Source organism: Rissa tridactyla, chromosome 5 (assembly GCF_028500815.1).
Source record: "Rissa tridactyla isolate bRisTri1 chromosome 5, bRisTri1.patW.cur.20221130, whole genome shotgun sequence".
In the NCBI taxonomy this organism is placed as follows: Eukaryota; Metazoa; Chordata; class Aves; order Charadriiformes; family Laridae; genus Rissa; species Rissa tridactyla.
Genome location: NC_071470.1, coordinates 70,623,742 through 70,637,151, shown reverse-complemented (window position 1 = coordinate 70,637,151; position 13,410 = coordinate 70,623,742). Strand labels below are relative to the sequence as shown.

Here is a 13,410-nt window from a genome sequence, read left to right as displayed (position 1 = left end):
ATATCCAGAAAGCCTCAGACGGCATGAATAAGGACTTGATCAGCAAAGGAAGCGATGCCTTAGAGAGCTGGAAGTCTAGGGATAATATCAGTACTGCCAAAAGCTGAGCTGAGTTAGGCCTTGCAAAAGAAATTAATTGAATAGTGGAGTTTTCCTTAGTTATATAAATAAAGGAGACCTCAGAGAGACGGGAGGAACCATGCAGTGAAGAGTATGTCAAGGTTAAAGACAACCTAGGCATAGCCCAAATCAGAATACCTTGTCTCAGTTTTCACTAGGGCTAATAAGATTAAACATCAAAACAAAGGCCGGGTGGCTAATGGAAATACAAAGACTGTGTCCAAGGTGGGAGAAAATCAAAAGAGTTTCAAGTACTGGAACTAGGGGATCTGGGGAGCCTGGGGTCAAGGCTGTTAAAAGAAGTAGTTCATGAAATCATAGACCTGGTGTGCCGTCCCAGCCACCTCAGCTTATCAGCAGCTAGTTAGTTGAAACCACAGCAAAGATAATGTGGTTTTGCTGGGCAGCTGCAGTGGAAGACCACTTCCCTTGGTCTTGTGGGCTACCTTTTGGAAATATTTGGTTCTCGATTTTAGACTGAAATACCACTGGCAGAGAGGCTGCACGGACAAGCGCCTGCGACCAAAGACAGGGGAGTTATCCCAACTCTTTGAAGATGGTGGAATTTATGCATGAATTTGTACAGGTGACCATTCCTCATAAGCACTACGCGTCTGCTTTGGTGCTTTTATCAGTCACAGTCATCATCTGCCAGAGCCCACCAGAAAACTGAGGTACTGCGTGTACGCGGCACGCTCTCCCTCTGCGCTTCTTACGGGCATGTGGCAGAAAGAAGTCCTCCCTTCACCCGCGTCCTTCTGGTGTGTGATCTTCCTCCCACGAGGGCACGATGTGAACAAGCTGGAAAAGAGTAGTATTGCAGGAGCCCTTGCGCTCTGCAGATCGTTCCCGTGCAAAGCAAGCTGTGCCAGGAAATAACCGTGAAGATAACGCAGCTTTACTGCGAGCACCGGGGACGTGGCATACGCACTCCCTGACCCCATGCCGTGCTTCTGCCAGGCCAGAAGCCAGTGGCAGAGGCAGTGACAGTGCAGGGGAGGTCCCTGGAGGCATGCAGAAAGAGGGCTACTTTGTGGAGAGCCCCAGACCTTTGCTCTAAATTTTTCTGTGGATTTGGGGTGGGTTGGTTTTTTTTTTTTTTTTTTTTTTTGCTTTTTCTTTTTTTCCTCGGCAGAAGCAATGACATGGGGCAATTTCAGCCTCTTCCCGGTTTTTGAGGTGAGGTGCCTTCTGCATATGGGAAGGAGAGCATATGGCCCACTGTGTTTATTTCTCAGCCAGGATTCTTTCAGGCTTGGCAAATTACATGCCGCTTGCTGAGGAGCAAAGCAAGTGCCAAGTTTGAATTTCTAAAAATGAAAGGGATTTCATTTATCACAGCACACTGAAAAGGATCTGAAAAACACCCTTAAGTGTGAAAAATACCTTTTGTTTATGCTCAAACAAAACAACCAAGGGGAAATTTAACAAAATTTCACCTAGAGTAAAAAAAAAAAAAAGAAATCAACAAACTCTGCAATTGTCCACAGGAGACTTCAGGCAGCTTCTGCCAGGCGTGAGCTAGAGCCAGGCTCCGTGAAATACCTCAACAACCGGCGAACTCCGTGGGGGGCAAGGTGATAATGTGGTACAGGCTCGGGCCATTAGAAGGAAAGGGACTGCCTGGTAATGGGTTAGTGTTTGCTGCGAGAGCGCTCCATTAGAGCATCTTTTTCTTGTACTTTTGCTTTTTCCAGGCCCCCCGTTTTTCCCCGTGTGTGCTAGAAGCTTTTCTTTCTCTTACAGCATTTATTTTTATTGTGTCATTTTCCCCCTGTTCCCCCTTTTCATTGGCCCTGCGCAACTGTTTGTTTAAACCATTTGCCTGCTTTCATCTTCCATTTTCCTTCTCTCCCCCTTCCCAGGAGCTCTCTAGCTGTGATTGTCCCTACGCTTCGCATTAGCTTTTCTCTCTCCTGCTCCAGGATGGACTCGAATGGGGCATTAATTAAGGCTAAAACCTTTAGGAGGAGAATTTCTGTCGGGCACCAGCTTCGGAGTTCAGCTGCCTCCGTGATCTCTGCTTTGCTCCTGGACCAGCTTCCGCAGCCCTGGGGAATTCAACAAGTTGGGGCCAAGCAGGCACCGAGAGGGCGGTTGCAGCTCCTGCGGAGCGGCCTGACTTGTACCTTTGAAAGTCCTCAGCTGCGGTAGAAGGCAGCGGGGACGAGGTGTGGAAAAGCTATTGCGTGGGCTGGCTTTTCCAGCTTTCTCCCCCTGCCTTTTGCTCCCCGAAGGTTACCGCTCGCTTTCCAAGTGGTAGGGCACGCTGTGGAATGCCGTGACCGCCTGGCTTCAGGCAAGCAGTCTTTGAGGGGAGTAATTACAGCTTTCCTGAGACACATAAAATACAAGGTTGGGCACTTGGTGTTGCTTCAAATCCTCGCCCTCCTTCCCTCCCTGCCGCCAGCCCTGCTCAGGGTGCTGTGGCCGTGGGCGGGTGATGGCGAGCACGGCCGCAGAGATGGTGGCCAAGAGGCCACTTGGGGACTGGCTTTGTGGCTCATGGGCAGCCCCCTCAGACCTCTTGTCCCGGGATACTAATGCCCAGCCGCTTCTTTTCAGGGAAAGGAGGGCTGGTCCGAGCTCCGGCGGGGTGGGAGCCGTACGTGGGAGTAACCTCTGAGTAACCAATGCACTGTAAAACCGCACCCGGGCTTGCCTCACAGGAACGCGTCTGCACAGCCCTTCCCTCTGCCCGTCAAATTAACGGCTTGATTAACCCCATCAGTTCACTCCTGCAAGAAAATGATGTAAAATACCGTTTCGCTGGTGCAAACGGCTCAAGAGCAGGTGAGATCGCAGAGCGGGAAGGATTTGTTCCCGGTGCAGGGGCTGGGTGGGAGCGTCAGAAGCAGCCCTGGCTGCCTCTCGGACCTGCGAGAGTCGCAAGGGCTCAGGTCTCAGTGCCTCTGGGCCAGCTGGTAGCACAGTCACTAGCCTCTGCCACACACAGCGTGTATGGGCATATCCCTGGGGACTTGCCCAGGACCGCGAGGCTCGCGTCCCGTAGGCGACCGAGCAAGCACTAGATGATAGCCATCACCTTGCGAGAGGTTCTGCTTGAGCCAGGACTTGTAACTCATTAAACCAAACAAGAAGAGCTCATCTTAATTTTACACTTCACAAGTATTTTTATATGTGTATACTTATTTCTCCCCCTTTTTTTTTTTTAAGAGATGTCTGTAAGAGGCTATTTTGGGTTTAATTTGGGTTGATCCACTTTTTTTTTTTTCTCCTAAAAATAAGAAGCCCAATAAAAAATTGCAGTTACAAGGAAACTAGTTATTTGAGATAAATGAACAGTTCTTCCACAGTGCACAAACCCAGCCATTATATCGTTACGCTCCCTACCTTGGAACTAGCTGGTGAAGCTGAGGGATAAACAAAACTGAAAAGCAGGAGTGATTTCCCTTGCAAAGGTTTCTTTCTCGGGGGAGGGCAGAAAAGGCCAGGGTTGTGACTTGTGAAAGAGGAACGGAGCCTGTTTGAATGAGGCCGGTTGAAGTTCGATACCGTTCTGTTGAAACGCTGCGTTTCGGAATCCCACCAGCACTGCTCGGGATTTTTGTGGAGTCAACCCACCGTGCTGCAGCAGAAGTGGGCGCGCGGGGAGGCAGGGCTTCTGGTGCCAGCCGGTAAAACCACCACCCCGTCTGCCTCGCCGTCTTCGAGATGAACTTCTGACCGTCTTTAGCTCTTAAGTGGCGTTAGGAAAGCAGTTGCTCGTTTTAGAACCCTTTGTTATCTACTTGGTCACCAGAAAGGAAGAAATTAGTCCCTCTGATGAACAAAACAGAAATGCACAGAAGTAACAGCCTGATGGATCGTGTTGGTTCGGTGGAAAGAATAATCTGTATCGAAAACACGGGGAGGAGAGAGATGCAGGCGAAGGGAGGTGAAAGGAAAACAAATTGGCTGCATGCAGAGGTCTGGTGTCAAACGTCAGAGGCATCTTGTTGGCTCAGATACTATATGAAAGACCATGGCAACCGGGGGCCCGGGGAGCGGGGGGAGGTTTGTAGCCCCTCCCTGAGACTGGATGACAGAGGAAATAGGTGAAGCAATCCGCTCAATCCGCTCTGCAGAGCCTGACGCTGGAGTCCGAGTTGTACACCGGCATATTCCGTCCCTTCCTCCTGTACGCTGGCTCTTTCAAAGCAAAAAAACCACAGTCTGAAATGAACGGCTCTGTCATTCCCTTAGTCTGTCAGATGGTACCATTCTGCGAAAGGTGGCTTTGCTTTGGGCAGCCTGGTTTAGAGAGAGGGATTAAGATCCCTGCCAGACACAATAAGGAACAACATTACAAGGAATTTAATAGAAATATTTCCTGGGGGAATACAGGAACGCGCTTTCAGGCTGCTCTGAAAACACTGGGTAGAGGTGATGCTTTACTGTGACACAGTATGTGGAAATGGAGTAATACTTTTGGTCCCAGTAATAGGTTGGAGACCCCCTTTTTTAACATATATGCACACACGGGCAGGCAGTACCTAAGAGCCCCCACGCTGAAGGAGCAGTGCCTGTCCGCTGGCACCAGCCTGGCGCTGGGGAGCCGCAGCTGGGAGCTGGGCAGAGCTGAGGGCAGGCAGCGCCGCTCCGTCTCGTGCATGGCCGGCCATTCCATCGCACCGCTAAGTTTGTGTTTATCCGGAAAGGCTGTCATCCTTGAAGACATCAAAACACGGCGATCCGCCGTTTCTGACGGGTGGTGAAATCATAGTGTAAAAATCTGATTCTTCTTTCCGATCTGAATCTGTCTTCAGCTTCCAGCCCTTGTATCTGGTTTTGCCTTCTTCACTGGATAAAAGAACTCTTTAAAGGATATCTTCCCTCGTGAAGGTATTTTTATATGCCGCGGTCAAAGCATCTCTCAGTTTTCTTTGTGGTAAGCTAAATGGATTGAGCTCTTTAAGTCACTCACTGGCAGACGCTTTCTCCCTCAAATCATTTTTGTGTCTTCTTTTTCTGCTCTGAGTCTAAAATGTAGATGTCTGATTGTATACCTTTTTCTAGTATCGTTCTCCTAATGCAGTACGCAGGATAAGCCACCTCCTGGCTTCTATTTGCACTTCCACTCTTTGTATGTTCAGGGATTGCATTAGTTCACTTACCACAGAACGGCACAGCGAGTTCATGTCTGATTGTCCGTTTTGCACATTAAGGCCCTGCTTTCAAGTCTCTGCTTCCCTCAGCTTTCTGGGAAACGTTTTGTTCCCAGATGTGGAATACCCATCCTCTGTCGATTTCTGCCAGCAGTTGCCTGGATCGGCCCCCTTTTCCCTGGCGTCCCGCTCTGGTCCCTTGGCTCACCGTGTCCAAGGACTGCAGTCATGAGGCCGTGCATGGAGGACCGATGAGCAGGCTTGGCCAGTCCCTGCCTGCGCTTACCCACAGCCCACTGTCTGGCTCTCGGGGCATCAGCTGGTGGTTGTTTTCCTTGTTCTGAAAGCAAATTCTGTGATTGCTTTTAGCTGCAGTTGGGAGATTGAATGACATACAGCAGGAATAAATCACTGCATGTTAAGGAGGAGGCACATGAGATTTGAGACAAAGAGGGAAATACCTTTTCCACTCCCCTTTGTTCTCCTTTTAAAGTCAGTTATGCTCACTGTGCATAACTGTACATACATGATTTTGTATGAGGAGGAGGATGAGATTATCAACAGAGGGCAGCTCCCGTGTAGGCGTTAACTAAGCAGCCAGATCCCTATAAAACTTCAGTTGCTCTGCAACTACACAAACCTGTCCAGGCATGTTATGCTGACCATTTGGAAATTGTGGCTCTTTTTTTGGCTCCGTAAATGGCAGCACGGCTCTTTCAATACCTGGTTTTCCTCCCAGGGGCTGAGCACTCGATTCTGTCCCTGGGCTGCTTTAAAAGCGCTTGGCAGAGGCTGCAGAGGCAGGAGGGATCCCAGCAGGACCCCCCCGGAGGCTTAGCCAGGGCCAGCGCGTGTGTGTTTGAATTGGCTCTGTGGTACGGCTGAGTCAGGGGAAGGGGCTTTGGCACCGTCCCCCCTCCCACAACCGGCTTCTCCTGCCCCTTGGTGAGGACGTCGTGGCAGAGCTGCAGCTTCCCCGATCCCGACTGGAGCACATGTAACTCTGCACAAGCCACCGTTATCAGGAGAGAGCCGTTTGTGGCCTGTGAGTAGCACATGGTGGCTTTGAGTGTTGTTGAAAACAGCCAGAGTGAAAAATCAGAAGTCACACTGTACCGGTCCTCCCAGACGTAGCAGGCTGATGAGAGACAGGCTGAGAATACGGCATGTGTTTCACATTCCAGGACACCTTGTCACCCTTTTCGGGGGCGACATGCCTACATCCGTACCGGGCACCCCTGTCTGCATGCGCCCACACGAGCACAGGGCGCCGGGGCTGTCCCCTTGGTGCTGTGGATCCCCGGGGATCCCTGCGGCGCGGTGGCAGCCTGAGTCAGCCGGTGAGTCAGGCTGTGGGCATGGGCCGCTGGGTACCAGCCCTGCCAGCTGCGGAGGCGATGTGCAGCCGGGAGGGCGTCTGGAGAGCGAGGAGGCAGCAGTGCCGGTTGGTGGAGAAAGGAAAACAGGGCAGAGGGTGTAGGGGAGGGGAAAGGGACGGCAGGGAATGAGGAGCAGGAGGAGCGGGAGGTCTAGGAGCAGGAAGGCTCAGGGTGCAGTAGGAGGATGAGGGAGCTGGCAGGCAGTGCAGGAGCAAAGAGCGTTGTCAGTGAAGCTTGGGTTAGTTTGGTTTTGAAGCTCTGCATCTGGGCCCGGAGCAGGTATGGTTTGTCAGGGGCAGCCGTGTAGAGCCCAGCGTCGCTTCTTTCATCACCAATTCCCAGACACGCACGCGTACCCCCCAGCCCACTTCCAGGTTTCACCTCCATGACGGACCTCCAGAGGGAACAGTGGAAGGAGGGTGGGTGTGCACACCCGTGGCTGGGTAGTTGAAGCCACCTAGAAGGCCCACGTGGTGGCCCTGGGCCACTGCTGGGGCTTGGCAGGGCTGTACAACCTCCCCTCGGAGGTTAACAGCAGCGGTGCCGGGCTGCAGGGGGGCTCCTGGTAGAGAGCTCTGCTCCCAGGCACTAGGGAGCATTTTCCTGCCTGCGGAGACCTTTTGCCTGGGCTGTGCTCCTGTTTTTGGGACACGTAACCCAAGGCTGCTCCCGGTGATGTCAGCGGGGCCTTTCATCATTGGTTGGGAAGAGCTTTGGCCAAAAAAAATGGAAAGGAGAAGAAATATTCCGGGTGAGAGGCTGGCGTTCTGGCTTGATGAAGGCGGCCTGGCTTTAAACCTGTTATTAAAACTGGAAACAGGAAGTTTTCACTCTGAGTAGGTAAACTCTTGTACCTCGAAATGACTAAACGCACAGCGCTGGAAGTAACACCTTTGTGCTAAGCTTCGTGTTTCCTCCATCTGCCGCACAGCGCGCAGGGCTCATGGCAGCTGGCGGGGCTCCTCTCGAAGCTTTCTTCCTTTGTAAACTCTGGAATTAACTTACAACGTAACGCGATACGGAACAGAGTGCCTTCTGCGGCGTTACCGTGGGGTGAGCGTGTCCCTCAGCCCTGCCCGGGAGCCAGGAGGGTGGTTCTGTGACAGGACTGGTTTGAAGGCGGTTCAGCGAGGGCTCGGGCTGCAGCCCCAGAGGCAGCTGTGCGCGAAGGAAGCTCCCGGTGATGTCACTGCGCAGCGTGCCCTCTGGCTCCCGGGGTGGTTGTTTCCCCCCCTCTCCCCCTTTTCTTTTTCCTTGTAGTGGCTGCAGCAAAGGCTCCATTATTTGGCAGCGTGGCATTGCTTTTTGTCTATAAATGGAAGCGTTTGGCCCGTCTCCCAGTATAACACAAGATAGTCCTGTGCATCGGTTATGCAATCTGTAGCTTGATGACTTCATCAGAAGTCGGGGGAGGGCCGGCAGGGGGTGGTAGGAAAAAGCCTTTACCCTCAGCATCAGCAGCTGGTGTCTGTGTCGTCCCCCACTCCCCGAAAGCAAAGGGGTGGGTGACAGGGCTCGGAGCAGCGAGGGATGGTTAGTGGGAGCGTTTCCCTGACCCCGGCCCGGGGAAGCTGCTGCAGCCCTCGCCATGACCGTGCTGCAGGGACCGCGCTTGACCAGGTTGTAAAGTGCAGCACGAGAGGGGTCCAGGGGGGAAAAGTGGAAAGAGGATCAGGGAGGGAACTTTCAAACCAGGGCAGATGTTGAAAAGAGAAAGAACCTAAATATTGGAGAGCTGCCTTTCAGCGGAGAGCCCTTCAGGGAATATCTGTGCAAAGTAGAGATGTGGACAAATTGTATTTTCTTGTTATTTCCTCAGAAGGGTCCTTGAAAACCTGACCTTCATGCAGAAAGGCTGATCCTAATTTCCCAAGCTACAGTCAAGCACTGGTTTTAACCCTTTCAGTGACTGGGTTGGGGTGGGTGTCATAAGATTACTTTTCTCTAGCACACAGTAATTTTTCAATCAGCCAGTAATTGACATAACTCAAACTGTCGATGGAGCAGATGAATCTAAACCTCACCCTGGAATGGCTGAGGATTAGGATCCTAAAGCGATACAGGTCCTTCCTATCAAGTCAATGTTGTTGACTTTTGGCACGTGTCGGGGGGCTGTGAGGTGCTTGGGTACGATCATGTGGAAGGTAGGTGGGAGAGAAGAGAAAATCCTTGAGCTCTTTTACGCCAAGGAGTACCTGGAATAAGGACTGGGGAAGCAGCGCTACACCTGCCGCTTTACAATCAAACCCCAAAATTCGTTTTTTTTTTTGTTTTGTTTTTTTTTTTTTACTTCGGCCCTAGCTGGCCATCTGGTTTTGAGCGAGGTAATGCCGGAGGGAGGCACCGGGTTGTTGTAAGCTTCGTTTTCCCCCGGCAGCGGGAGACCCTTGTGCTGCCGCGCTGCTGGAGGGTCCGAGGGACCCCCCCCGGCCCCGGGGCAGCTCGGGGGGCGGCTCGGGGGACAGCCGCAGACCGCCCCGAACGCTCCCCGCCCACCCACACCCGCTCCTTCGCTGCCCGCGGGGGAGGGGGGGGGGACGTCCCGCCGCTCCCCGGCCCCCCTCGCCCGCAGCGGGGAGAGGCCGGTGACCCCCCGGGACCGCCGTGCCCCGCCGGTCCCCCGCCGCCCCGGTGCCCGCCGGGCCGCGGGCGGGCAGCGACACCTGCCGGCTGGCGCAGCAGCGGCGGGCACGGCGGCAGCAAGCGGGGAGCCAGGGTAGGAGCCGGGGAGACACGACACGGGGCTCGGGTAAAAGCCCGGCCCTGCGGTGGGATGCTCGGAGGGTCCCCGGCCCCCTCGCAGCAGCCGGCTGGCGGCGGAGAGAGGAGGGTTTGGTATTTAACCCCTGTGCCTGCTGTCCCTGGGCTTGCCCAGTGGGAAAAGGCAGCAAATCGGAGTAGAAACATAAAGAGAACGCAGGGTGGTTTTAGGAGAAGGTGTCGGTGGCATTGCAGGCCCTGCATCCTTTCAGCCACACGCTTTTGGTCCTGTGAAGGCAGGCTGAGAGAGTTGGGGTTGTTCAGCCTGGAGAAGAGAAGGCTCCAGGGAGACCTTATAGCCCCTTCCAGTACCTGAAGGGGGCTACAGGAGAGATGGGGAGGGACTCTGTCAGGGAGTGGAGCGATAGGACGAAGGGTAATGGTTTTAAGATGAACGAGGGGAGATTTAGATTAGATATTAGGAAGAAATTCTTTCCTGTGAGGGTGGTGAGGCACTGGAACAGGTTGCCCGGAGAAGTTGTGGATGCCCCATCCCTGGAGGTGCCCAAGGCCAGGCTGGATGGGGCTTTGAGCAGCCTGGTCTAGTGGGAGGTGTCCCTGCCCAGGGCAGGGGGTTGGAACCAGAAGATCTTTAAGGTCCCTTCCAACCCAAACCATTCTGTGATTCATTGCTGTGGGATGGAAATCTTAAACAAACACGTTAGTGGTTAAATGCTGAGATTCTGGTGCAATATAGGGGGAATTAATGCTGACAGCTCCTCCTCTTCCTTGTGTGTGCCTAAAACCTTGGCTCCTCAATCCAGGGGACTGTGTGAAACTGCCATTATGGAGAAAAGGGAAATGGAGAGAAAATATATTTCTTGTCTCTATGATGAGGGAGGAAAAGTTTGGAAAAACATGACTCTGAAGTTACATATCCTGTAAAAAAAATAAAAATAAACCTAGTACGTAACTTTATTATTTTATTATTAATAAATTGTAAAGTGCTTTTGCTTTATCTGTGAGGGCTTTGAACTCCGTGAGAGAAGAGGAACCTGCCACCTGCTCCCTGTGGTGAACAGCCCGTGGCTTGATCACAAGCAATGAGCATCTCTCCAAGGACTCTTACTTTCTTCAGGCTTCACTGTTCACCCATAGACTCAATGCGTCTTGTTAATGAGCCATAATTTCCCTTGCCCATGGAGCACCCTGAGTAACGAGGTCTTCTCTCTCTCTCTCTCTTTGCACAGGAGCAGCATCAAGTGGGATTGTCTCGGACCACAGGGCCTATGCAGCCTTCTGTCCCACCGGGCTCCAGCAGCGTGGTCACAGGCACGAGCTCTGGGGGCCCCTTCCTGGGAAACCAACCTCAGGCGGCCATCATGAAGCAGATGCTGATCGAGCAGAGAGCCCAGCTCCATGTGATAGAGCAGCAGAAACAACAGTTTCTAAGAGAGCAGAGGCAGCAGCAGCAGCAGCAGCAGATCCTAGCAGAGCAGGTACAGCATCCATTTGCCTCAGGCGCTGCAGTGCGTGCCGGTATGAGAGCATGAGTGCCAGAGACAGTACAACACCAGCCCTTCCTTCTACATTTGGTGATTCTTTCTCTGTGGCTCATATCATGGTATTTCAGCAATGGTTATCAAAGCAGAGGCATCTGTCTCAGTCCTACCATTAGCTTGGCAAATATTAGCCATGTTCCCAGCGGTGGGTTTGACAGCCGCATGGGATTATAGACCCTGGAAAAGTTATCTCTTAACCTGGTGTCTCGGCGGTGCGTTTACTCTGGCAGAAGCAGACTCTGCTACAGTTAGAGCTGCTGGTCCTCTCCCCTACCTCTGACTGTGGTCTTGCACTGGCAAAAGCTACGTTCAGCCGTGCAGTGATCTGGGACAATTAAAAGTAACCTAGCAAAGAAAAAAAGTTAGTATTGACCCAGATCGATTCCTTAATGTGGTTTATGACATACCAGCACAAGGGAGAGGCAGCATCAAGGGAGGAACCAGAAGCTGAAGTAGGAGAACAGTAAAACCAGCTCTCGCAGTGGCGGTGTGGAACTGCTGCTCTGGAGCCCGCAGCCTGGCTTCTGGAGCTCTCGGGCTTTGCAATACGGATGTTAAATTACCTGGCCTGAATGGGGGTGTTTTCTGCATGTTTAACTCAGCTGTAGTTTAAAAGCAACCCACAAAAAGTCAGTGGAAAGTCACACGGTTCAGTTCCTGTAAGCTCGTACCCAGGTTTAAAGTTGCAGTCCCCTAATGGTGCCTAGAAAATGCTCTGATAGGTCAGGAGTTGGGGAAATACAGTTAAAGACAGGGAGTTTGCTTTAATTTGAGTTAGAACTTGTGCATGTGGTATAACCACAGAAATACTGATAGCCTTCCGCTCTTCTCAGGGTCCTCTTGAGAAGCAGAAAAATTCACCCCCAACGAACAGGAAGGACGCTCCTAGAAATAGTCAGGGTAAAGATGCATGAATTGGTTCAGAGGTGAACAAGCGCGGAGGAGTGAGGATACAGTAGTGTTCCCCCATCGTGGACTAGGCCACTTCGAGTGCATAAACCCAAGAGCCAGTCCCTGACCTGGCTGCTGAAGCCAAGCCTAAAGTGTGGAAAACCTACAGACCTGTGGCTGTCAGGGGTGCTGGCATGGGTGAAAAGGGACGAACTCAGAGTCCTCAGGCTCCTAGATTTTGGGTGTTTAGTGCCTAACAAAGTTCCTTCCTGTTAAATTTTTGGTAGTCTGTAACACGTATTTATGAACGGAGGGATTCATACGTGCTTCTTTGCTGTCTTTGCCATTTTCTCGCCTTTGTTACACATCCTTGGTTTTGGACACCACGTTTGTACAGCCGCAGATGAAGCACCAAGATACGTCCTTTTAGTAATTGTTTAGTCAAGTATAAACTAGGCTTTGAGAGCCCTGGTAAACACACTCTCTGTTTTTATAATCAGCCCTTGATTCTGTTTTAGATGCATGAGTATTCATAGAAAATAACCCCAGAGGAGCTGGGCTGGTGGGCTGGATCAAGGGAGAGCGAAGCATTTTGCAATCCCCTGCTCCCCAAATATCATTCCCTGAAGTGCAAGAGGGAAATGGGCCGTAGGAGCTGTTTGCGTTTTGGCTAGAGAAGGGTCCCAGGCGGCAGTGCTCAGGTGAGGGTGCAGCACTCCTTGCAGCCAAGTGCTTTGAGCACGGAGGTGGAGGCGAACCTTGTGCCAGCGGCACAAACCGGTACTAGACCTTGGCAGGGCTGGGGGAAGGAAAAAGGGCGTGTGGCCCTTAGACCTCGGTGAGCCAAGTGATCTCATATCCCTCCCTCTCCTTTCAGCCAGTTCGGTTCGCGCTGCAGAGGTCGAGATGAAGTGGTTGTGAGTAAGGAGAGATGATGCTCGGTGCTCATTCCCTTTTGAACCCAAAGGAGCCCATGTGTTGAGTGCTCTCAGGAGGACTCTTCAAATGACTCCACTTGTCTCTCCAGCGCAGCTTGCTAGATAAGAAACGCTGCAGTTTTGCTGCAGTACTTTTGCCACCAGCCCCTTGCTCGGCTCATTAATTAATTAATCATCTTTTTCTCTTCTGCTTTCTTTCCCTCGTTCACGTCCAGCAGTTGCAGCAGCAGTCACATTTGCCTCGGCAGCATCTGCAGCAACAGCGGAGCCCGTATCCGGTGCAACAGGTCAATCAGTTCCAAGGTAAAAGCCAAATCCTTTTTCCTGTATCGAGCCAACATATGTCCCTGTAGCGGGCATGTGAAAGTTCCTGCGTTTTGGGAAGAGCAGGGATTAAGCAGTGTGCCAGAATAGGAAGCCAGGCTGGTTGCACGCTTGCACATACCACACATTTTACCAAAGGGGAATGCCCAGGTTTGTGTATTTAGTTAAGTTTCTAATTTCCTTTCTGCTTCCCTGAACTGCATTCTTTTTGTTTGACGATTGTTTTGCCTCTTTGACATCTGGATTCTACGGATTTATTTTGTTTGCCTAAACTCTCATTATGCTTTTTTTTTTTCAGTTAGTGCCTCTCACTGTATCTTGGTTTTACTCGTCTTCGTTCCCCACTTTTATCTAATTTGATGAGTGGGGAATTTCAGAGGGGTCATCT

General features: G+C 51.8%; 1 protein-coding gene across 2 annotated transcripts in view; it reads left to right on the top strand.

Annotated features, from left to right (window-relative positions):
• The window catches only part of MAML3 (mastermind like transcriptional coactivator 3), a 250,093-nt gene that overhangs the window by 229,693 nt on the left and 6,990 nt on the right, over positions 1 to 13,410 (top strand). The window contains exons 3-4 of one of the 2 annotated variants that reach the window (XM_054201939.1): positions 10,558 to 10,806; positions 12,917 to 13,001. In XM_054201939.1, the coding sequence (XP_054057914.1) occupies positions 10,558 to 10,806; positions 12,917 to 13,001 (334 nt within the window). Of the gene's footprint in view, positions 1 to 10,557; positions 10,807 to 12,913; positions 13,002 to 13,410 lie in introns of both variants that reach the window. The other variant, XM_054201938.1, reaches the window with a different exon arrangement.